The sequence below is a fragment of the Acomys minous genome, assembly GCF_964271855.1.
Source record: "Acomys minous genome assembly, chromosome: 10".
Classification (NCBI taxonomy): Eukaryota; Metazoa; Chordata; class Mammalia; order Rodentia; family Muridae; genus Acomys; species Acomys minous.
Window position 1 is genome coordinate 4,831,381 of NC_140491.1, and position 24,773 is coordinate 4,856,153.

General features: G+C 44.7%; 1 protein-coding gene across 3 annotated transcripts in view; it reads right to left on the reverse strand.

Moving 5' to 3' along the window:
• Nucleotides 1-502: 502 nt before the first annotated feature.
• The window catches only part of SLC30A9 (solute carrier family 30 member 9), a 51,944-nt gene continuing 27,673 nt past the window's right edge, over nt 503-24,773 (reverse strand). For 2 of the 3 annotated variants that reach the window (XM_084799088.1, XM_084799087.1), the window contains exons 10-18: nt 23,024-23,079; nt 21,169-21,304; nt 19,042-19,081; nt 15,818-15,889; nt 15,282-15,389; nt 13,408-13,573; nt 6,696-6,825; nt 3,342-3,455; nt 503-1,709 (exon numbers count right to left, since the gene is read on the reverse strand). In XM_084799088.1, coding sequence (XP_084655214.1) covers nt 1,665-1,709; nt 3,342-3,455; nt 6,696-6,825; nt 13,408-13,573; nt 15,282-15,389; nt 15,818-15,889; nt 19,042-19,081; nt 21,169-21,304; nt 23,024-23,079 — 867 coding nt within the window. In that variant the 3' untranslated portion in view covers nt 503-1,664. The remainder of the gene's footprint in view (nt 1,710-3,341; nt 3,456-6,695; nt 6,826-13,407; nt 13,574-15,281; nt 15,390-15,817; nt 15,890-19,041; nt 19,082-21,168; nt 21,305-23,023; nt 23,080-24,773) is intronic. The other variant, XM_084799089.1, reaches the window with a different exon arrangement.

Consider the following 24,773-nt stretch of genomic DNA (forward strand, 5'->3'; position numbering starts at 1 on the left):
TGAAAGGTGGGTCATGGTAAGTAAACATGATCATTAAGACACTGCAAGAGCAGAGGAGCAGGCTGTGTGCTTGCTTGTGCACGCTGTGAAACTGTAACTGGCTAGGGAACCAAGCCCAGGCTTTGCACATGCCAGGCAACTACTCTACTAGTGGGCTTGACCACAGTGCAACAACTTAAAATAAGTAAATAAAATTTATTACATATATTGGGGGGACACAAGTGGAGTAGTCAGTTCTCTGTATCCACATGTGAGTCTTCAAGATCACATGTGGTCGGCAGGCTTGGTGCCAAGCACCCAGTGAGCCATCCCACTCGGCCCAGTTCTGCATTTCCAGAGAGCCCAGGCTCTATGTAGTGAGTTCCAGGCCAGCTTGACCCGTATCTCAAATACAAAAACAAAAGGATAACTAGCGCGACCCTCCATGGCCACACAAGCACATTATTAGTTCTCACAACTTTCCACCAGGTGTCATTTCCGGATCAAAAACTACCACAACAAATCCTTTAATCAGAGATTTATTTTTTGTTTCCACATTACAGTTTTCTGTAATTCATAAACTTCCATCTCAGCCTGGAAACCCAAGCTCACAAGGGTGAGCGAGGACACTCACTGCTCCCACACACCTCACGAGCTGTTTGGGCAGAGACGGCTGCAGCTCTGCGCTGAGTTACTAAACTGAATGGTTTTCCCTTGGGACCTTACAGCCATCAGAGTTATTTGCTTACATAATATGTACAGCCAATACGCTATGCTAAATGCTCACTTGAACTGTACTCGATCAGACACACTGTTGGCTCTGATCACACACAAAACCACAACACAAGTTTCAGTGTAAGAGATTTACTTCTCTATCAAAGGAAAAGGTATCCCACAGTTCAGATTTACATAAGTAGTGCCTGCTTTTAAATAAATTAAAAACAAAATGCTATTGGGCCTATAAAATTATAAATATTTCTAGTCCATTTTACAGAATGTTAAAACATTTACAGATGTATTATTTCCCAGTAAATAAACACTATGGCACAGAAGCCAGTTTACAAAAAGTCACACACCTAGGATTATGTCTTTAACATTACAAAAATTAAACCAAATAAGGAAAAAAGGAGAAAGAAGAAATTTTACAAAATGGCAATTACTATGGTCTAGAAGGTCTGAAGTGTCTTCAGTCCACTGAGTAACTGCGCCATCTCTGGAATGAGCGTCAGGGAGCATGCCTCCGAGTGTTCAGGCCGCAGTCACAGTCTACAGAACACTTCCCCAACTGGGCAGGAAAGACGGACCTCAAAACAGTGACCGTTTCAAAACCACACAACAAGGTTTAGCCAGAACACTCACAACTCCAACTCTGTGGACTCCAATCTTCAGTGTAGCCTAAGTTACACCACGGGGACACACTGTGTTACCGTGTTAAGGAAAGAAACATGATTTCACGGCTCAATACAGACTGGCTGAAATGAGAAACTGTGGGTGATCTAAGCAGCCAGTGTCCCTACAGAAGCACGGAGACATGATTAGAAGAAAGGAGTTTTAGTTCTGTGGCCTGTTCAACTGCTCAGCCCGCAACAGCCCATCCGTGCTGGGAAGCGTGGCTCTGGACGGCACTGAGTCCCCTTCAGTGGGGAGGACCACGTCTCCACGCCCACGTGGCTCCTTCATCACCACTACAGTATCTCTAGATCTACGTGCCGAACTTCAGGATTGCGTTTCTGGAAAGGAAAATATTTCTTCATTATTCACAGCTAAATAAAACCCTTTTTTTTTCTTTTCTTTTTGGTCTTGTCAATTCTTCCTCATCTCTAGACTGCAGCAACTAAAAATATTTGTTATACTAACAAGTAGGATTTATGCATAAGAAAATAATGTTTATGTCTTATAATTTATTCACATTACATTCTGATTGTTATCCCCTCGCCCTTACCTTCCCATTCCCACCTGCCCTCCCTCTTTCACCCTATTCCCCTCCTCTAGACCTCTGATGAGGGAGAGGCCTCCTTCCTCACCGTCTATCAGGTCTCACCAGGGTAGCCTGCATCCCCGCAAGGCCGCCCCACCAAGGGGCAGTGATCAAACCGCAGGCACCAGAGTTCGTGTCAGAAGCGTCCCCTTTCTCCCCCTTCTCACACGTGGAGCAGGAGCTGTCCATCCGCTACTTCTGCACAGGGCTCTAGGTTCTCTGCATGCATTGCCCTTGGTTGGTGCATAGTCTGCGCAGCCCCTGGGTCCAGACGCACTGGCCTTGGCGGTCTCCCTGTGCAGCTCCTGATCCCTCTGGGTACCCCGCCCCCTCCCCGCCCTGGCCGCACTCTTCATACAACTCTCAGCTCTCTGCCCAGGGTCCAGCTGCAAGTCCAGTATCTGTCCTGAACCCCTGCTAGGTGGAGTTTCTCAGAGGACTTATACGGTGGCTGAATCTAGCTATCTTTAACCTAGCCACTGGCGTCTAATCCTTCACACTAAAAGGTTTTTGAAAAAAATATGTGAGGTAGGTGACTGGAGAGATGGCTCAGTAGTTAAGAACACTTGCTGCTCTTACAGGGGACCCAGGATCAGTTCCAAGAAGCCACATGGTAACTTACAAGGATCCAATGGATCCAAAGAATCCAGTGCCCTTTTTTCTGGCCTCTGCAGATACTTTCCACATGTGGTACATAATTATACACACAGATAGGCAAAACACCCATACACGTACAGTGAAAATAAGTCTTTAAAAATATATATGAAGCAATACTACTAGTAAGCACAGCTAGTAAGGGACAATTACTTCCAACTTAACAGAAAAAAGTGCAGACTAAAGTGAAGGTATGTTTAGTACTATAAACACACCATCACATTAGTTTTTAAATTTTTTTTGACTAAAATATGGTTTCTTTTTATTTTCTTCAAGATTTTTTCTTTTATTTATTATTTACTTATTTTGAGGCAGGGTTTCTCTGTGTAGCCCTGGATGTCTGTGAACTCAGTCTACAGACCAGGCTGGCCTCGAACTCACAGAGACCTGCCCACCCCTCCCTCCTGAGTGCTGGGATTAAAGGCGTGCACCACCATCACCTTGTGTCAAAATACTCTCTATTTAAAGACAAACTACTTTTTACTACCTTAGATGACAAGCAGGAAAAACAGTGATTAAAAAACCGAATTTGGGGATGAACAAGAGATTTAAACCATTTCACTGACTGAGTTACTTAAGTTCATGAATCCATGAAATCTGCCTACAAAGTGTTTATGGGGTAAAAGAGAGTACACACATACACAGTTAGCATGGTGTCTACACGGAATAAAGACTCCAAATACAGCTGTTGGTATCAGAGGACAATTTTTTTTTGGCAAATAGCTCTTACTTTCAGCTCCTTCTCCAGCCTGTCCACTTCAGCTCCGAGAGTATCGATAATGTTTTCTCCATGTTTAAGCATAAAGGCTTCTAACTGTTCAGGAGTCTTCACTTCTTGAATTTCCTATAAAGAAAATGAAAGCAGAAAAACAGAACTGTAAACTTACAGTGGTATCTGCATAATTTGTAGCACCACTAAGTTTAATGAGACGTGCAATCTTTACGGCAAGGCAGTGAATCACCTGCTTCTTAACAAATCCGGAAGAACGCCATGCCCAGTGAGCCTGCAGAATGACGGTAAAGACAGAGACTGCTCACCAAGTCCTGTCAGGACAATGACGACCTCCCATGACAATAAAAACAGCGCACTTCTGCTTCAGTCTAGTAAGTAAGCAATTCAAAGTAGACTAAGTCACAAAAGTTTTAGAAAAAAAATGTTTTTACGATAAAGTGATAAAAGGTTTTTTTCTTTTAACCACAAGATAAACAGCATAGAAGAGCTGGACACAGTCTAGGGGGGGGGTCCCAGCTCTGGAGGTAACACAGGACGTTAGAGGACCCAAGGTCTCTGGGTGTAGAGGGCATGCCTAGGACCTCTCTGAGTTGGAGGCTATCCTAGTCCACATAGCTAGTACCAGACCAGCCAGCCCTACAGAGTGAGACCTTTGTCTTTAAGGAAAAAAAGAGAAAAGAGAAAAGAAAAGGAAAAAAAAAAAAAAAAAGGCCAGGCGTAGTGGCGCACGCCTTTAATCCTAGCATTTGGGAGGCAGGCTGATCGCTAAGAGTTCGAGGCCAGCCTGGTCTACAAAGTGACTCCAGGACAGCCAAGAATACCCAGAGAAACCCTGTCTTGAAAAACCTAAAAAACAAAACAAAACAAAACAAACAAAAACAAATACCCTAAAAATAATTAATTAATTAGTTAATTAATTAATTCACCCAGCACTCAGGGAGGCAGAGGCAGGTGGATCTCTGTGAGTTCAAAGCCAGCCTGGTCTACAAAGCAAGTTCAGAACAGACAAAGCTACACAGAGAAACTCTGTCTTGGAAACAAACAAACAAACAAACAAAAAGACACAATAAAAACTTCTATCCTGAATGTGAGAAAAAAATGGGCATACTCTGGAGGTTAGTTCGGCTCCGTCTATGGAAGCAGAAGAGTGTACATTGGGCAGTTTTCATCCCCTTCAGCTTAGCTATCCATGTCTACCCCGAGGAGACTCCCACACGTGACCTAGGTCACGCGTATGAAACACAACCAGGCATCAGTTCTTTTTCTTTCTTTCTGAGACAGGATCTTACTATGCAGCTCAGGATGCCTCAAAATTGTGATCCTTCTGCCTCAGGCTTTCAAGAGCTACGACACCTGGCATTGCTTCTAACAGCTTAACGTTGAAACAATATAAATCTTCATCTAGAAACAGGATATGCAAATTGTATCATATCATATTCACAGAATGTAACAGCAGTGACAGTAAATGATCCCAAACCATGTAAACTAACAAGGAATCTCAGACATACTGTTATGCAGCCGTACAGTCACACAATATAAAACCATTTACATTTATATATTATACATTTATACCATACACTGTGGAACATTCGAAATGTATCATGCTAAAAACATGCAGTCTAGAACGCGAATGGAAATGACAGGTATCAAATTCAGCACATTAGTTAACTCTGGGGACAAAAGTGAGATTTAGCAAAAAATAAAACTGTCTTTGTCATGATTTCTTTTAAGATCTTAAACATACCCCTAATCTGAAAACCCAAATGTTCTGAAGTCTACAACCCTGTGAGCACTGACACAACACTCAAATCGACATTGTAGCTCAGTGGCAGGGTGTCTGCACGACGCCCTGTGCTCAGTCGCCAGTACACATGCCAGGCATGGTGGCACCTGTGCAACGCAGCACCACAGGAAAGGAACGGAAGGTTCAGGAGTCCAGCCACACCAGACCATGTCTCCAGCTAAGAAACAATGATTAACAGCAAGGCCAAACACCAGGCCTTTTGACTTTTGGATTAAGAACACTCAATGTATGCAAATATATATATATGTATATATATATATTTTTTTTTTAAGTGAAATCGGAAACATTTCTATTTTGTATGAGGATACTCAACCTGCATAGCAAATGTTAAGATCTGACAAAACCAAGTAGTAACATTTGTTCTGTTTACTGTTGGCTTCTATAAAATGTCTTTAAACTACCACATTACCTTTCTATTTTTGAGGTTTTGTCCTAGAATCTAGAGGTTGCTAAAATCACATAGTGGAGACCCTAAATCTCTTTTATTTTTAATTAATTTAATTTTATATGTATTGGGGTTTTGCTTGTAGGTGTATCTGTGTGAGGGTGTCAGGTTCCCTAGAACTGAAGGTAGACAGTGTGAGCTGCCATGTGGGTGCTGGGAACTGAACCTGGATCCTCTAAAAGAGCAGACAACGCTCTTAACTGCTAAGCCATCTCTCCAGCCTCATTTTTTAAAAGAAGATTTATTTATTACATATACAGTGTTTGCTTGTGTGTATGCCCGCAGGCCAGAGGAAGGCATCAGATTTCCTTATAGATGGTTGTGAGCCACCATGTGGTTGCTGGGAATTGAACTCACAACCTCTGGAAGAGCAGACAGTGCTCTTAACTTCTGAGCCATCTCTCTAGCCCTCATATTTTTTTCATATACAAAAATATATACCTAGGATAAAGTTGAATCAATTAACTAAGCACATATCCAACAATAAGATACTATACTGAGATACTATACCTGCACTGCAAGATTTGTGAGCATGCCTCTCCCCTCCCCCACCAGCTCAGCTCAGGCAGCACATGCAGGCTGGAGGTGTTGGGGAAGCGTAATTCATGTCCTGGCAACTAACAACTGTTCAGAAGGCAGTTTAAAGTTTGTCCTTATCTCTAGAATTTTCTACTTACCGTTTTTGGATTCTGGTAACTTAACCCACAGAAAATAAAACAATGAAGCGGGTGGGTGTACTGTTGTGTTCTTAGTAAGAAAGCATGGATCTGGAGTCAAAGATGACATTCATGTGACATCATACCTACGGTTCTGAAATCTCAGACAAGCGGACTGGTCTGCTGTTTAAGGTTGCTTGTAAGGTAGAATCTAAGTGTTATTTTGTTGCCATACAGGGATGCTGAGTCAATTTATGTAACAAATACTAACAACTTAATGACTCAGTCTGAACTTTTAGCTGCCTCCTCTGACCCATTATAAACACAAAGTTCTCTATCAGACTTGGAAACTAAAAAGTTCATAGGTCAAGTAACTCTAAGACCGTGAGGAAAAAAGTGACTTTAAACTGGGGCCACAGAAGAAAATTACCAATACATAAACTTACTTGCAGCATGTGGTCAAAATCTTGCTTTTCCAAATATGACCGTGTAACAACTCGTCCATCAAAATCCACTTCAGCCTTAAATCTGACTTTTCCTAATCCCAGATCTGTGGCTTTCACATCATGAATTGCCCTGCGGTGAATAACAACGCATGTAAGTCTGAGTGCACGGCAGCCATACGCTCACGGCAGAGAGTCCCAGCCTCCCCAGCAACACTGCAGAGCACCTACTGCCAAGCTCACCACTGTCTAAGGCCAACTCTATGTCCTGGTTTCAGTGCATAATGTCACACAGAATGATAAGCATAATACTGTTTTTGTAATAAATTATATAAGTGAATTATAAAGATTGTATATTAAAAATTATTAATTTTAAAGTGCTTCTCTAAACTATTATCAAGTTAATCTTATAAACCTTCCCATAATCTATACACTTAGCAATTTCCCAACATTTAAAAAACCAAAATTTTTGTTGATAACAATATTTGAGTGTGTAAATCACACTTTCCCCCCTGCCTTTTTTCTTTTCTGTGATGATGAGGTTCAAAACAGGGCCAGTGCACAGCAGTGCAAGCGAGCCACACCACAAGTGCACTAGTGGCTTGTGCGCTGGCTAGCAGGCAGGGTCTTCAGGCAGTCCTGGAGCGACTGTTAATGGCTCCAATCAGGACAAAACACAGGAAGCATCTGCACTTAGAGACATTCTTCTCAAGGTCGCTCAGCTAGTGCTCAGGCAGACCACAGCTCCACACTGCCCCTCTGCCTCCCAAAAGGAAGGCAGAAGAGGCACCAACTGCTGGGGTTTCCTCCAACTCTAACCGAAGGAGCAAACCTTCCCTGGGGAACTGGAGAAGGCGCCTACCGGCCATCAGTCCAATCTATTTTCTACATAGAATATATAAGAAATAAAGCCTGTGTCCAAAAACAGAGTAGTGTTAGAATGCCACCGTAAGAAAGACTCTGTGCTATCAGAACACTGAATTCTAATTTCTGAATGATCTTAAGCAACTAACTGAGTCCATGACGACGACGACGACTACTACTACTACTACTACTACTACTACTACTACTACTACTACTACTACTACTACTACTACTACTACTACTTCTTCTTCTTCTTCTTCTTCTTCTTCTTCTTCTTCTTCTTCTTCTTCTTCTTATTATTATTATTATTATTATTATTATTATTATTTGTTAGACAGGGTTTCTCTGTGTAGCCTTGGCTGCTCTGGACTCACTTTGTAGACCAGGCTGGCCTTGAACTCAGAGGTCCGCCTGCCTCTGCCTCCCGAGTGCTGGGATTAGAGGCGTGCACTACCAAGCCTGGAGAGTCCATGACTTCTAATCCACAGAAAGAAGTGTTATCAACTCTCTGAGATGATAGAGAATAAATGACTCAATGGCTATAAAGTTACAGATATGCAAGCTAAACATAAAGCCTGTCATCTACTCATTTGTTTGCTCTCTGTCCTCACAAGCGCTGTGACATGTCTTTCTTTAATACTTAGGTGCTGGCTAAATCTACTCTGAGGTAGCTGGACCTTACGTCCTTGTAACTAACTGCAGATAGAATGCTTTTCTTATCATGCAGCGTCTGAGACGTCTTGCTGCTCAATGCCTCCTGTATCCTGTGTGATCACCTCTCCTCAAATGTGACCCACTTCTAGCCAAGAGAACAGATCCAGGCAAGAGATGAAACGTCATTTCCCTTATCAGGCAGGTTGCCTGTTACTTTTCTTATTGTTCACATTCAATCCCGAGTGCCCATCAGCTTGCACTCTTTGACTAAGTACACTGCCATGTTGGAAAGGCTCATGTGACAAAGGATCTAACCCTGCCAACATCAGACAGTTTAGCCAGTGGCTCCTCTCCCAGGCACAAGTCAATCAGCACCTTGACTACAGTCTGTGAGAAAGACGGAAGCGGAGAGCTGTACAAGCAGGGCCCGAATCCCTGACCACAGCTACTGTCAGACAATAAATGTCGCCTACACTGCTAAGCTTTGAGACAGATGTAATACTGCAAGAGGTACTACTTTACTGTTAAGAAAACAAAACAAAACAAAACCCAGAACTAGAAAGGATCATAATGAGTGAGTTAAGCCAGAGGCAGAAAGACTCAAATGGTATATACTCACTAATAATTGAACACTAGCCCAAGGGGCATGTCCCATGAAAGTCTTCACTTACCAGGAAAGTGGGATAGATGTGAGGACATCCTATTGGGACTCTAAGTGAGAGAAGTATGGGAGAATGGGGAAATAGAAGGATCCAGAGGGTCCAAGAAACCTACAAGAAGAACATTATGATGGGCAGATCTGGGCCAACAGGCTCTGCTCAAACTATGGCACCAGCCAAGGACAATACATGCAGTAAACTCGAACCCCTACCCAGATCTAGCCAATGGACAGGACATTCTCCACAGCAGAGTGTAGAGTAGGGTCTGACTTTCACACGAACTCTGGGGCCCCATAGTTGACCACGTCCCCTGGATGGGGAGGCCTGGTGGCACTCAGAGGAAGGATAGCAGGCTACCAAGAAGAGACTTGATACCCTATGAGCATATAGAGAGGGAGGAGGTCCCCCTCAGTCACAGACATGGGGGCGGGAATAGGGTGAAGGGGAGGGGAGGTGAATGGGAGAAAACAAGGGATGGGATAACAATTGAGATGTAACATGAATAAAGTAATTTTTAAAAAGTTTTTTAAAAAAAGAAAAAAAAAACCCTTAATGAGCTTTGATTCCTAACCCTGATGGTTTCCAATGATGTAACCCACATATCTTCATTCTTGCCGACAACCCACACTGACTACTCTTTATCTTAAGAGTTCTTTTACGGCTGGAGCGATGGCGTAGGGGTTAGGAGCACTGGCTGCTCTTCCAGAGGACCCTGGATCAATTCCCAGCACCCACATGGCAGCTAACCACTGCCTGTGGCTCCAGCTCCAAAGGATCTGACACCCTCACACAGACATACATGAAGGCAGAACACCAATGCACATAAAATCATTTTTTAAAAAAGCTCTTTTACTAGCTTTTAATTAGAATGCTGCAAAATTGCACCAAAATAAAAAATGGACAGAAATAAAGTAGAAACAAGTAAGTAAATAACCGCTGAAGACTTCAAAAAGCCTCCTTCCGGAAGAAAGCGAAATGATCGAGAGAAGACTGAAAGTCCTTAAGGCTATAAACCAGCAAGCCGTACGAGCATCTATACAACACTCCTGCTCAGCAGCTCTTTCAAGTGCACATGGAGTTCCAACCCAGACAGATCTGTGCGTGGTGAGGTGGCAGCCTCAGCAGCTTAAAGGATAGGGGAAAAGGAAGTGTATGTTCTGACTACTGCGAGGCAGGAAACTGATTGATTAGCAACAGAAAGAAAGTTGAGAAAGTTGCAAATATTTAGAAACTGACATGCCTCTAAACATGCACGCACGCATGCACGCACGCATGCACGCCGTACACACGAGCAGCACGCACACACCCCAAAAGGGAAATTTGTATGTTGGACGGACAACTGTACTTTCATGATGATTACAATATGAAGAAATGAAAAGCAATCTAGAAATTTATAAGTAAATGAATACAGAAATAGTAGTATATATAAACAAATATATATTATTATGCAGTGAAAAGAACAAAATCCTCACTGAGATTGTGAGTGAACTGGAGATCATGTTAAGTAAAATAAGCTGGACATGGAAAGACAAACACTCCATGTTCTCACCCATGTGTGGAGCTAAAAGTACTGATTTCCTGGCAGTGGGGGAAGAAGAGGAACTAGCACAGGCTGGGGAGGGGGGAGGATGGAGAGAGGCCACGATAAACCACTAGAGGAAGGGGGGTGCGGGGGGGTGGGGGGGTGGGGGGTGGAGTTAGCTCCCAGCATTCTTACTTTTTTGTGTGTGTGTTTTGTTTTTGGTTGAGACAGAGTTTCTCTGTGTAGCCTTGGCTGTCCTGGACTCGCTTCGTAGACCAGGCTGGCCCCCAACTCACAGCGATCCACCTGTCTCTGCCTCCTGAGTGCTGGGATTAAAGGTGTGAGCCACCACCGCCGCCCGGCCGCTTCCAGCATTCACTCAGAAGTGGCAATAAGTACTTGTATAGTTCAAAAATGCTACTTTGGGATTTCAAATGTTCCCAATGAAGGGTTCGACGTTTGAGGCAATGAGTGTCTCTACTCCCGGATCTGACCATTACATACTACAAATATTTAGTGAGATGCTATTCTATGGTCCATAAGTCCATACAATCATTATATGTTAATTAAGAACAAAAATTTTAAACAAGCAAAATGAGAAAGTGCTTTCAGAGGAGACAAGATGCTGCAGGAGAACAATGCCTGGTGTAGAGAAGGTGTCTGCATTAAAAAGGTAACAAACCAATTCAAAAACTTACCCCAAGCCTGCCTAAAGACACTGGAAATAGCGCAAACTAAACCCAAAGCAACCAGAAGGAAGATAACAATAATGATTAAAGAAGAAATTAATGAGGAGGGAGATGAGAAAACAGAAAAAGTCAATTAAGCCAAAATACAATTGTTTGAAAACAAAATTGACAAGTATTTATTACTTTTACATTGTGTGTGTGTGTGTGTGTGTGTGTGTGAGAAGTTGGAGACTTAAGCTAATACAATCAAAAACAAAAGATGTGACATTGCTGCCAACCTTAAGAAAAAACATTTCAAAGAAATTGTGTGCAACCCCCCCCACATATTATATATGTAATAGGAAGATTTTCAGAACTACACAAACTTCTAACACAGCCCAGTAAAAAACACCATATGACAGACTTGACCAGCAGGTGCAAGGCTCAAGGTTTGGAACATGGGGAAAAAAATCTGTAAGAGAAGATAACACCTAAGGGTATTTATAAAAAGCATAACAACAGCAAAACCTCCAAACAAACAAAAAGCCTGGCCGTGGTGGCACACGCCTTTAATCCTAGCACTCGGGAGGAGCAGGTGTATCGCTGTGAGTTCGAGGCCAGCCTGGTCTACAAAGTGAGTCCAGAACAGCCAAGGCTACATAGAGAAACCCTGTCTCAAGAAAAAAAAAAAAAAAAAGCCCCAAACCGATTCAATATAGAAAAGCTCATGTCCAGATGGCTTCATTGATAAATGTCATCAAAGACTTTTAAAAGAAATTACTGTTGGGCTGGAGAGACGGCTACTCTTCCAGAGGATCTGGGTTCAGTTCCCAGCACCCACATGCCGACTCACAATCATCTGTAACTCCAGTGTCAGGGCACTGATGCCTTCTCACCTCCATGGGCACTAGTCACTCATGGAAAACACTGGTATATGCGCACACCCAACACACACATGTAAAAATTAAATGAAATTCAAAAAAGAAATAAATATCTTCATATGCTCTCCACAAAACAGACTTCCCATCTCACTCTATAAAGTTAGTATTACAAAGACAGAGTATTAGTAGGGCTTATTTCACATGAAATAACTAAGACTAGCACTGGTTTTAATATTTAACTTAAAATTATAATGTAACTACCTTGTAAATTTAAGTGGAGATTTTAGAGTGTAAGTCAAATAATTACTAATGTTTTACTAATTCAAGCATATGAAAGGAGAGTTTTTTACTCCATTTTGAGTTTGGTGTCCATTATAGGAGCAAGCCTGACCTAGGCCTGACCTGAGGAGTCACCATCAGTCCCAGGGAAAATCCCTCATTCGAGGGCAGCCAGTCAGAGAAAAGGGCGGCTAGGAGACAACAGGAAAAGCGTGGAGAGATCTTACCCCAAGCCTGGCCTCCTGGGTCCGGGCCAATCAAAACCCGACCCATGTCGCTGCCTTGTTGCCCACCAGTCAGGTCTTAGATCACCTAACTCTTGCTGAAATCCCCTCTTTACCCATAAAAAGGCCTGCAAGCCGACACCCAGGGTCGCCATTTTGTAAGGTGGCTGACCCCTGCACACAGGATCCTTTCTTTCATGAAATAAAACACTCCTGTCAATTGCATGTGTGAGTGGTGGCCTCCAAGTGGCAATCTCAGACTTAACAGCATACAGGACATTTCAAAACTTCCAGGGTTTCAGTCGTGCTGCTGTGTAACTGCTCACTACAGCGGAAGGTGGCCTTCCGAGTGGGCTGCTGTGGAGTCCTCAGGAGAAGCCTGGGGCCGCCTCTGGAGGACAGTGAGCTCTTGTCCTTAGGACTTCAGCTCCAGGACCCGCTGCTTGGAAGCAGGGCCTCCTGCCTCCATCGCTCTGTCTATACGCATCCTACTTCCACCCTGAGTTCCAGCTGCATGGACTCCTGCTGGAATGTCAACTTCCGCTTTCAGAGGGGGGAGCTACACAAGCCTTTGCTCTTTACAAACTCCTGCTCTCTGCTGTCCTGTTACAGCAACAGAAACAGACTGAAATCAAACCACAGAACAGACTCAAGAGCTTCCTATTTTAAAATTTGAACAGAATAATTGTATTTATTAATTTTTTCATCACTATAGCCAAATATCAAAGATAACAATTTTGAGGAGGAAAGATTTATTTTTGGCCCATGGTTTTGGAAGCTTTAAAAGGCAAGTCAACTACATTTATCTCATTACAGCATCTATGACTTATCCACGGGGTACACAGGGTGAAGACTTGTGTGTACAAATCTTACAAGGGGTTTCAAGAGACACTTTTCTTCCCCTGAGTACCAGTTCACTGTGTCTTTATGAACCACCCAAAGCACAGCACCAGCCCCGGCTCACCTTACTGACGGGTCGCTCTCCAGGAGTTCAGTAAGCCGCTGCACCTGCTCTGGCTGTATGGATCGCCCCAGGAGTGCTTCTGTGTTCGTGTAGATGAGGAAAGCCGAGACCACACCTAGTAAGGTGCCCACACCCAAGGAGCCCAGGCTGTCATACAACGGATTGCCTACAGGAATCAAGGAGAAACCTCAACATTTCCTATTACTTCAGTGAGCCTTAGAGAGTGAACAACCCAGATATTGGAAACTCCCTCCTGGTTCCTTGGGTCACTTCTTTAATGAGTGCTAATAGTTTTACTACTCTACAAGAGCAGCTGGGCATGGTGGTGTGCGCCTTTACCCTCAGCACCAAGGAGAAGAGGGTGGGAGAGCTCTGTGAGGCTGAGGCAAGCTGGGGAAGTTCTAGGCCAACTAGGGCTACACAGTAAGACTCTGTCTCAAGGAAAATCCTTCCTTAAAACAAAACCATGTTAGTGCTGGCACGTGTGCCCGTGCATGCACACCACAGCATGTGTATGGCACTCAGGGGACTACTGGGGGACCTGCTCCTTCTCTTCCACTATGTAGGTCCCAGACAACAAAGTCAAGTCATCAGCCTGGGCCCCGAGTGTCCTTAGCTGCTGAGGTAGCTCAATGGCGCTTATTTAACTTTAAACAGAAGCAGCACTGTAGCCTTTCATCTTGGGAGGCAGAGGCAGAAGCAGAGGCAGAGGCAGACAGATCTCTTCTGGGTTCAAGGCCAGCCTGGTCTACAGAGCCAGGCTTACCAGGGCTACATAGTGTAACCCCATCTTGAAAGAGAGAATTCGGCATCGGCTGATACTTGCTGAACAGGTCAGTGAAGTTGAGCCCTAGAAGAGCCCGACCTCACAGGCTGAGTCAACACTCAAATGGCTCTCACTTTAGAAAACAAAATGAGTCTCCTGTCCCAATTAACCTTCTGGCCCTCAACAGACTTAACCAACTGCCAAACCGAGCAGGGAAAAGCCTGAAGAATCCAGGCTGTGAAGGCGGCAGAGACTTGAATAACCGCGACCCTTGTCGTGACCCCTGACGGCCTATGACATTAACCAGTTAGCATCAGCCACACTGTCACAGGTAAAGTGACATGGATCAGAAAGGCCACAACTTTGACGCACTGCTACCAAGGCTTATGAGAATCTACCAATGCCTTCTTTATTTCTCATCTGGAGATAAAAATCTAACGCAGAAACATCTGCACACGCTCACTGACCCAATGTTTTACCATTAAGCTCTAAAGTTAGGTTACGAAGTGACAGGTTTTTCATACACATGTTGTGCACCACTCCTTATCCAGCCTCCTAGCCTGCCTGCTGGTCCCTCCTTCCCTCTGAGCAGATTTCCTGCTGCCTTACGTCATGTGAGCTCTATCACCTGCTTTTCCTTCCTCCTGCTTCCTTAATAGCTCTTCCTCTTTTCTAATGGTGCTCTTCCTACTTTCAACAAACACACACACACACACACACACACACACACACACACACACACGCGCGCGCGCACACATGCATGCACACATACACGCACACATGCACACACACACACGCATGCACACACGCACACATGCATGCACACACACACACTCATGCACACACACACACATGCACACACACATGCACACACATACACACATACCTAGATTCTACAGATGACAGAAAACAGGCAGTATTTGCCTGAACCAGATTATTCCACTAAACATGATGATAGCCAGTTTCACACAAATATGCAAATAAAAAATTAGTATGGATTATATAATAATCCACTGGCTTAAAATTAATCAATGATACGACCAACTCCTCATATTTTAGAGAATTAGGTAGTAGAAGAAAAATCCTGTGTTGTTTAAGAACCACTTGCCTGTTATAGAGGTGAGGCCCATGCACGTAGCTGCTATCACCACCCCTAAGACAGCTGCAGTGTCCTCCAGCAGGATAACATTTGTACTTGGATCACGACTTTCCATGACTTAATCATTGGGGCAAAAGACAAGAAAAGAAAACTTCTGAAATCTTAATCTGACAATCAGAAATCATTCTAACAAGTACCAATGTAAATCAATCTGCTAAATTAACAAAAGAATGGATGGGAGACTATAGTTTTAAAACTATTTTTTTAATCTTAAGTATTGATAATAACTTGTACAGTCAAATTACCTTTCCAATTATACAGGCACATTCAGAAATATAACAGCTCAGCCAAGTCAAGTCCAGACATAAAGCATCCCTATGCTCAAAAATTCTCTTTTTAAAGAGCTAACTTGTCTAATGACAGTCACACAGACAAGACAGTGGGACATGTTTTACACCAGCTGTTGGTAACAAAGCAGCAGCACTAAATGCTTGAAGCACATAAAAATAAATAAATAAACAAATACCTGGTTCTAAACTACATACCATACTTATAAAATGATGTTCCTTTGGCCTGAGCGCTCCTGCGGAGTTCATTTATGGCAACAAGAAGAGTTGCTGAAAGAAAAGCATCAGCAAAGAAGAAACTTGATGTGTCCACACTTGAAAAAGAGGCTTTCAACAGGTAAACACACACACACACAGAGCACTAAACACCACAGCTGCGGTGGGAGAGGCTCTCCATGAGCATCAGGGTTCTGGCCACTGGAACGGATGGACCTCCAGACCCCTCAGCACCATCGCCCACTACAGCACAGCCACAGAGCACCCCACAGCACCATCGCCCACTACACCACAGCCACAGAGCACCCCACAGCACCATCGCCCACACAGCACAGCCACAGAGCACCCCACAGCACCATCACCCACACAGCACAGCCACAGAGCACCCCACAGCACCATCGCCCACACAGCACAGCCACAGAGCACCCCACAGCACCATCACCCATACAGCACAGCCACAGAGCACCCCACAGCACCATCACCCACACAGCACAGCCACAGAGCACCCCACAGCACCATCGCCCACTACAGCACAGCCACAGAGCACCCCACAGCACCATCGCCCACACAGCACAGCCACAGAGCACCCCACAGCACCATCACCCACACAGCACAGCCACAGAGCACCCCACAGCACCATCGCCCACACAGCACAGCCACAGAGCACCCCACAGCACCATCACCCACACAGCACAGCCACAGAGCACCCCACAGCACCATCGCCCACACAGCACAGCCACAGAGCACCCCACAGCACCATCACCCACACAGCACAGCCACAGAGCACCCCACAGCACCATCACCCACACAGCACAGCCACAGAGCACCCCACAGCACCATCGCCCACTACAGCACAGCCACAGAGCACCCCACAGCACCATCGCCCACACAGCACAGCCACAGAGCACACCACAGCACCATCACCCACACAGCACAGCCACAGAGCACCCCACAGCACCATCGCCCACACAGCACAGCCACAGAGCACACCACAGCACCATCACCCACACAGCACAGCCACAGAGCACCCCACAGCACCATCGCCCACACAGCACAGCCACAGAGCACCCCACAGCACCATCACCCACACAGCACAGCCACAGAGCACCCCACAGCACCATCGCCCACACAGCACAGCCACAGAGCACCCCACAGCACCATCACCCACACAGCACAGCCACAGAGCACCCCACAGCACCATCGCCCACACAGCACAGCCACAGAGCACCCCACAGCACCATCGCCCACTACAGCACAGCCACAGAGCACCCCACAGCACCATCGCCCACACAGCACAGCCACAGACCACCCCACAGCACCATCACCCACTACAGCACAGCCACAGAGCACCCCACAGCACCATCGCCCACACAGCACAGCCACAGACCACCCCACAGCACCATCACCCACACAGCACAGCCACAGAGCACCCCACAGCACCATCGCCCACACAGCACAGCCACAGAGCACCCCACAGCACCATCACCCACACAGCACAGCCACAGAGCACCCCACAGCACCATCGCCCACACAGCACAGCCACAGAGCACCCCACAGCACCATCACCCACACAGCACAGCCACAGAGCACCCCACAGCACCATCGCCCACACAGCACAGCCACAGAGCACCCCACAGCACCATCACCCACACAGCACAGCCACAGAGCACCCCACAGCACCATCACCCACACAGCACAGCCACAGAGCACCCCACAGCACCATCGCCCACTACAGCACAGCCACAGAGCACCCCACAGCACCATCGCCCACACAGCACAGCCACAGAGCACCCCACAGCACCATCGCCCACACAGCACAGCCACAGAGCACCCCACAGCACCATCGCCCACTACAGCACAGCCACAGAGCACCCCACAGCACCATCGCCCACACAGCACAGCCACAGACCACCCCACAGCACCATCACCCACTACAGCACAGCCACAGAGCACCCCACAGCACCATCGCCCACACAGCACAGCCACAGACCACCCCACAGCACCATCACCCACACAGCACAGCCACAGAGCACCCCACAGCACCATCGCCCACACAGCACAGCCACAGAGCACCCCACAGCACCATCACCCACACAGCACAGCCACAGAGCACCCCACAGCACCATCGCCCACACAGCACAGCCACAGAGCACCCCACAGCACCATCACCCACACAGCACAGCCACAGAGCACCCCACAGCACCATCGCCCACACAGCACAGCCACAGAGCACCCCACAGCACCATCACCCACACAGCACAGCCACAGAGCACCCCACAGCACCATCACCCACACAGCACAGCCACAGAGCACCCCACAGCACCATCGCCCACTACAGCACAGCCACAGAGCACCCCACAGCACCATCACCCACACAGCACAGCCACAGAGCACCCCACAGCACCATCGCCCACACAGCACAGCCACAGAGCACCCCACAGCACCATCGCCCACACAGCACAGCCACAGAGCACCCCACAGCACCATCGCCCACTACAGCACAGCCACAGAGCACCCCACAGCACCATCGCCCACACAGCACAGCCACAGAGCACCCCACAGCACCATCACCCACACAGCACAGCCACAGAGCACCCCACAGCACCATCGCCCACACAGCACAGCCACAGAGCACCCCACAGCACCATCACCCACACAGCACAGCCACAGAGCACCCCACAGCACCATCACCCACACAGCACAGCCACAGAGCACCCCACAGCACCATCGCCCACTACAGCACAGCCACAGAGCACCCCACAGCACCATCGCCCACACAGCACAGCCACAGAGCACACCACAGCACCATCACCCACACAGCACAGCCACAGAGCACCCCACAGCACCATCGCCCACACAGCACAGCCACAGAGCACCCCACAGCACCATCGCCCACACAGCACAGCCACAGAGCACCCCACAGCACCATCGCCCACTACAGCACAGCCACAGAGCACCCCACAGCACCATCGCCCACACAGCACAGCCACAGACCACCCCACAGCACCATCACCCACTACAGCACAGCCACAGAGCACCCCACAGCACCATCACCCACACAGCACAGCTACAGAGCACCCCACAGACTTTCTACCTTGAGAAGCACACAGAGCTGAGGTTCCTAACTTCACAGGATGAACTAATAGGACTTGGCAACTTAATGAGTGTGTTGTTAAATGTACACTAGACTTGGTAACACTACATACCTCCTTCAGACACCAACGATCCTGCTAAAATACAATATGCCTGGAAAACAAGTATTAAAACAAATAATGAACCAAATATTTCACTAAAGAATTACAGATACTCATATATAAAATTTCTAATATTTTATAAGATTAAAATATAAGCTCTAAGTCAAGTTAGATCCTAAGGATCTTGTTGGGAAACAACTAAAAGGATGATAACATACGGACACAGGCCAGATGTAATACTGTCTATAGTGCTGGCCTTTAATCCTAGCACTGGAGGAGGCAGAGGCAGGCAGATCTCAAGAGTTTGAGGCCAGCCTGGTCTATAGAGCAAGTTCCAGGACAGCCACGGCTACATAGAGAAGGCTTGTTTCAAAAAGTTTTAAAAGACAAAAAAGAAAATTTTTTGTATTAAAAACAAAAATGCCCCAAATCAAGGACTGTGAAGTAATGCCTAGTAAGAGTCTACTGGACCCAGTGTTTAATAAAGTGCCTCACACTAGTAGAATGCTGTTACTCAGAGACAGGGTATGCTAGAAACTTTAAAACTTAAACACAATTAAAAATTTACCTCATCACAAGGGGAGGGGAGGGAGGGGGCAGATGGTGGGATGGAAGTTCCAGGCGGAGAGGATGAGGGGCACGATGGGGTTGCAAAGTGAATAATATATAAATTAAAAATAAATTAAAATTTACCTCATCACTGCCTAACTTCAGAAACTACTTTGCCTCAGTCAAGTGATGCTGTTCAAATTAGATGAAATTAGGACAACAAGGTATTGTGCCTACAAAGTGGCTCAACACGTTCAGGAGAGGCAAGTTTTGTTCATTTAATTGTACTAAATGTACTATGGTTAAAAACAAAGTAGGAGCTGGGTATGGTGGCGCACGCCTTTAATCCCAGCACTTGGGAGGCAGAGGCAGGTGGATCTCTTTGAGCTTTGTTTTGTTTTGTTTTTTGAGACAGGGTCTCTCTGTGAAGCCCTGACTGTCCTGGAGTCACTTTGTAGACCAGGCTGGCCTCGAACTCATAGAGATCTGCCTGCCTCTGCCTCCCGAGTGCTGGGATTAAAGGCGTGTGCCAGCACCGCCCGGCTGGATCTCTGTAAGTTTGAGGCCAGCCTGCTCTACAAAGAGAGTCCAGGACAGCAAGAATTGTTACACAGAAAAACCCTGTCTCAGGAAGCAAAACAAAACAAAAAGCAAAAACAAAGTAGGAAACTATCTTCAAAAACGAAGGACTAGACACGGTGGCATTCTACTGTAACTGCAGCACAGGGAGTGCAGAAAAAGCATAAGGCAGGACTCAAGAGTTCAAGCCCAGCCTGGGTGTCGAAGCAAAACACTGTCTTAATAACTAACCAACAAAAAAACAAAATGAAAGTATGCCTAGTTCACCTGGCTTGTTGCCATAGATACGTATGGAATAAAGGATATTAAAATAAGACTAATATATACTATTATTCTACGACACAAACGAAAAATAATGTTCTAGGTTCAGTCTCATTTCAGAATGAAGCACTTAGCCTGCAGGGGTTTCGAAAGGAGGTGGAGCCTCCATACCCTGGCAGTGCCCCTAGCATGACTGCAGACAAGTCACAGAGGAGGATGGCTGAAGGCGAACATCTCTACCGTGAGACTGCTCAGTGGGCTTGCCCCAGGAGTCTGAGGATTAGGGTAAACTGTGTGGTGCACACGTGAACAATAATCTGTAGGTAAGGCTACTGATGCTGGCTGTCAGAAGAAAGGAAAAGCACAGAGCCCCACTAAAAGGAAAATGTCTCATTCATAGATGTTAGCCGTGGGGCCCAGAGTTGGAGTCTTCGGAAACATCTAAAAGGCACTTCTGCCACACGCCTACAATGAAAGCAGCATGGGAATGCTGGCTGGGAGGACGTTAGACTCGTTTAGAGGGCTAGGCTGGAGTAATAATTGCTCTGTATTGTTCTCACGGCTAATTAAGTAAATCATAGTCTTCCTGGGTCCTTATCTGGGTAAATAGCTGGCTAAACATAAATTGCTACCACACTAATTTTATATTTATAATATATTAATAATCCTTTTACATTCTAATACAATTTCACAAAGGTTTTTCACTAAGTCACAGTACTCCAAAGGGACAGAGAGGAAAAAGAGGATCACCCATAGAAGGGATTCCATAGGCTGAGGATGAAGCAATCCCATGATTCCATGGTACCAAGAGAGTCCTGCGCCCATCATGAAAATACCAACACCACTAATCAATGAAGAAATATAGCGCATATTTGAAAAGCCATACCTGAAAGATAAAAAGATAATATAGTTTTCAAAAATGAAGACTTAACTTTTAAAATGTTTTTAATACATCAATGATTCTTAAACTATTAAAATGGTATAGTTTTATATATTAAAAACTGTAGGAGCAAAGTTCAAATTTGAATTAAAAAATATACAAAGTGGGAAAAAGGTAAGATTTTTCAAAATATATAATAATAAATAGCACTTAACTCAGGTATTTTCTAATCTCTATTTCATATAGTCTATTTTGATTTATTAGAATTACTTTATATTTATATTCTGTAGATGCCAGGAAAATTAATCTTTTAAGAGTTACATTAAAATGTTTAACATGGTAACACTTCAGTTTCCTTGAAGGATTACAGCTTCCTTCCTCTTTTGTTTGTTTGCTTGTTTTGAGACAGGGTCTCTGTGTGTAGCCTTGGCTGTCCTGGACTCCCTTTGTAGACCAGGCTGGCCTCGAACTCAGTGATCCGCCTGCCTCTGACTGTCGAGCGCTGGGATTAAAGGCGTGCACAACCACTGTCCAGCTTGCACTGTAGGTTCTTGCTGAAAAGGTGTATTATATACATCTGTACAGGCTATTACATTAAATCATTAGCCCCATGTAGCTATTCATATCTAAATTTCCTTTAACTAGTGTCCAAAATTTAATTTCTGTACTAAGTAGTACTAGAATCGGCTGGTGAAAATAACTTAAGAAGCAATCTTCAAAATATGAAATTTAAAATTTTTACCTTCTTGTTTAAATTTTTGGTATAGAAAATCAGTAAGGAAAATATTTTTTCCAAGAGATAGTAAAACACAGTAGATGTGTAGTTAATTAACATTTGTTCCCTATACTAGATAACTCTAACGCATTATTATTATTAAAACACTACTGTTGTGGTTTCAAGTAGGCACTAAAACAGGCCTCTTCATAGGAATAGACGTGCACTCTGCTGCCTTAACGCTCATCAAGCTGTATTAAGGAAGCTAGCTACAATAACAGTGAGTGTGGAGCTCAACTGTTTGGGTGGCTGTTAATGGAAGCACAAAAAATAAATAGCCACATCATCAAATTGACATACTCAGAGTAATATATTCTAAAACAAACAACCCTTAATTCACAAGTATGTAATTTTGAAATGTTATCAAAACATTTCTCAATCATAATAAAAGCATTAAAGAAAGAGTAAATATGAATTTTTAAAAGGTTAACTTCAGGCTGGAGAGATGGCTCAGAGGTTAAGAGCACTGCCTGCTCTCTCAAAGGTCCTGAGTTCAATTCCCAGCAACCACATGGTGGCTCACAACCATCTATAATGAGATCTGGTGCCCTCTTCTGGCCTGCAGGTGTACATAGGGGCAGAATACTGTACAAATAATAAATAAATCTTAAAAAAAAAAAGGTTAACATCAAAACCTTAGATTAGATAGCCAATTAAGTTTGGACTAAACTATACTTCCTTGAAATAAAATAAAATAGACTCAAAGATAAGTGCTTTGTTATTATCAAATACAGAGATCTGCAGGCTGTATTATAAAGTATAAAAATAATTTCAACTTCATTTTCAAATTATGCCTTCAATTTACTTTGACCATTACACTTTAGATGCTACAAAGGAAATGACCAGATCTCAAACAATCTGATGCTATATACATTTCAGACTTCTGAAATTCATTGGTTTTATTTCAATGACAAACTACAGCAAATTCAAGTGAGAGACAGCGTCCTTACGGGTGAGAAGGGTCTGGTGTCTGAACAGACTTGCTGATGCCCAGTGCTAGCAAAGCCTGTGGAGAACAAACGGCAGCACTCAGTACCATGGCAGAGAGCACAGCGAGCCAGCTTGGGAGGACAACAAAGAAACTGATTACACACCAAGACAAACCCAAGGACACTCAAAACAACACTGTTGATGAGGATGAAAAACTAGAAAGACAGCTGGGCACGGAGGCACAGGCTTAAATTCCTAGCACTTGAGGAGGTGTGAGGAAGGAGAGTCACGATTGAGCCTATCTTGGGTTGCATAATGAGATCCACCTCAAAAGAAAGAGAGAGAGAGAAAGAAAGGAAGGAAGGAAGAAAGGAAGGAAGAAAGAAAGAAAGAAAAAAAGAAAGGGAGAGAATACCAAACTAATCCAAGACAATAACCACGAAGGAATCTAACATCCCATCAGTAGGGAAACACACTGCAAATGACCAAGCACAATACATGATTCTCTAGCAGTTTAAAATGGCAAGCCCGAAGTACAGTTTCCTGTGCTGACATGGGAAAGTGCCTACAGGTGCTAAGTCAGTGACAAGGTCTTGAATGAAAGCCAGTCAGTCGGAGCAAGCATTTCAACGGCTGTCACAACAAGACAAGCTACAGCTCTGTGGCGCTGTGACTGGGACTGCACTCGATCTACAAATCCCTGTGTCATCTGCACTGCGTCACCTCCCTCTCGACCTCTCTCCTCTGTGGGCCTGGGGACCACATCTTGGGCTCTGCACAATCTAAGCAAGCACTCACCATGAGCTGCGGCCCAGTCCTTCCTTAGATCTTTCTAAAGATTCTCACCCACAGTTTGCAGTGTTCATTGTAAAAGCTGTGTACACCTTTTGCTAGATTTATCCTTAATGTTTTGTGATACTACTATAAATGGAAAAATCTGAACATCATTTGCTGGCAGCTGAAATGCACTGATTTGTATCTATTCATTTTGACTATTAAATCAACCTGATATTCTCAGAAAAATATTTACGGGATACTACTATGATTTTTATATATTGATCTCATTCGTTTATATTTTAAAGAATTCCTATGTATGTTCCTGAAGGATACTGATCGGTACGCATGTTTTTCACATGTGATGACACTGTAGGTTTTGGTATCAGAGCTGTTACGTCTGCAGAGCTGAAAAGCCACATATGCTTCTCTACCTCTCAAAGTCTATGCACTCTGGGTACTATTTTCTTAAAAGCTGGGCGAGTTCTCTCAGTACTGCCTGCAAAGGTGACTAAGGACTCCTCTCTCCTCCTCAGCCCTCTTTACCTCTGGCTCTAGTAGAGGAGCTTCCTGTTGTTCTAAAGAAGGGTGGACTCTTTCCTAGTCTTTACTCTTCTGTTAATGATATGCAGTGAGATTGTGTGTCACACACAGTTTTTGTTTTGTTTTGTTCTTTTAGCTCTAAAAGCCCTATTAAGTTCTTTTATTATCTGCCAATTGAGTTTATTTTATCAACTGATTTTCCTTCTGGTTGAGCCCCATTTCCTTGCTCCTTGTACTGTCTAGTAGTATTGTGCTCCTAATTGAAAAAATTAGCCAAACACAGTGAACGTCACACTAAGTGTGTGTGGGGGGGTCTATTATCTTCTCTAAAGAGCATGGATCTCTGTTCTGACAAACAAATATATTATTTATAGATAAACTTTATTATTTCCATTTCTGGGGAAGTCTGTTAAGAGGGGTTCTAGAATAGCCTTTCACACTAGGGATACTTTA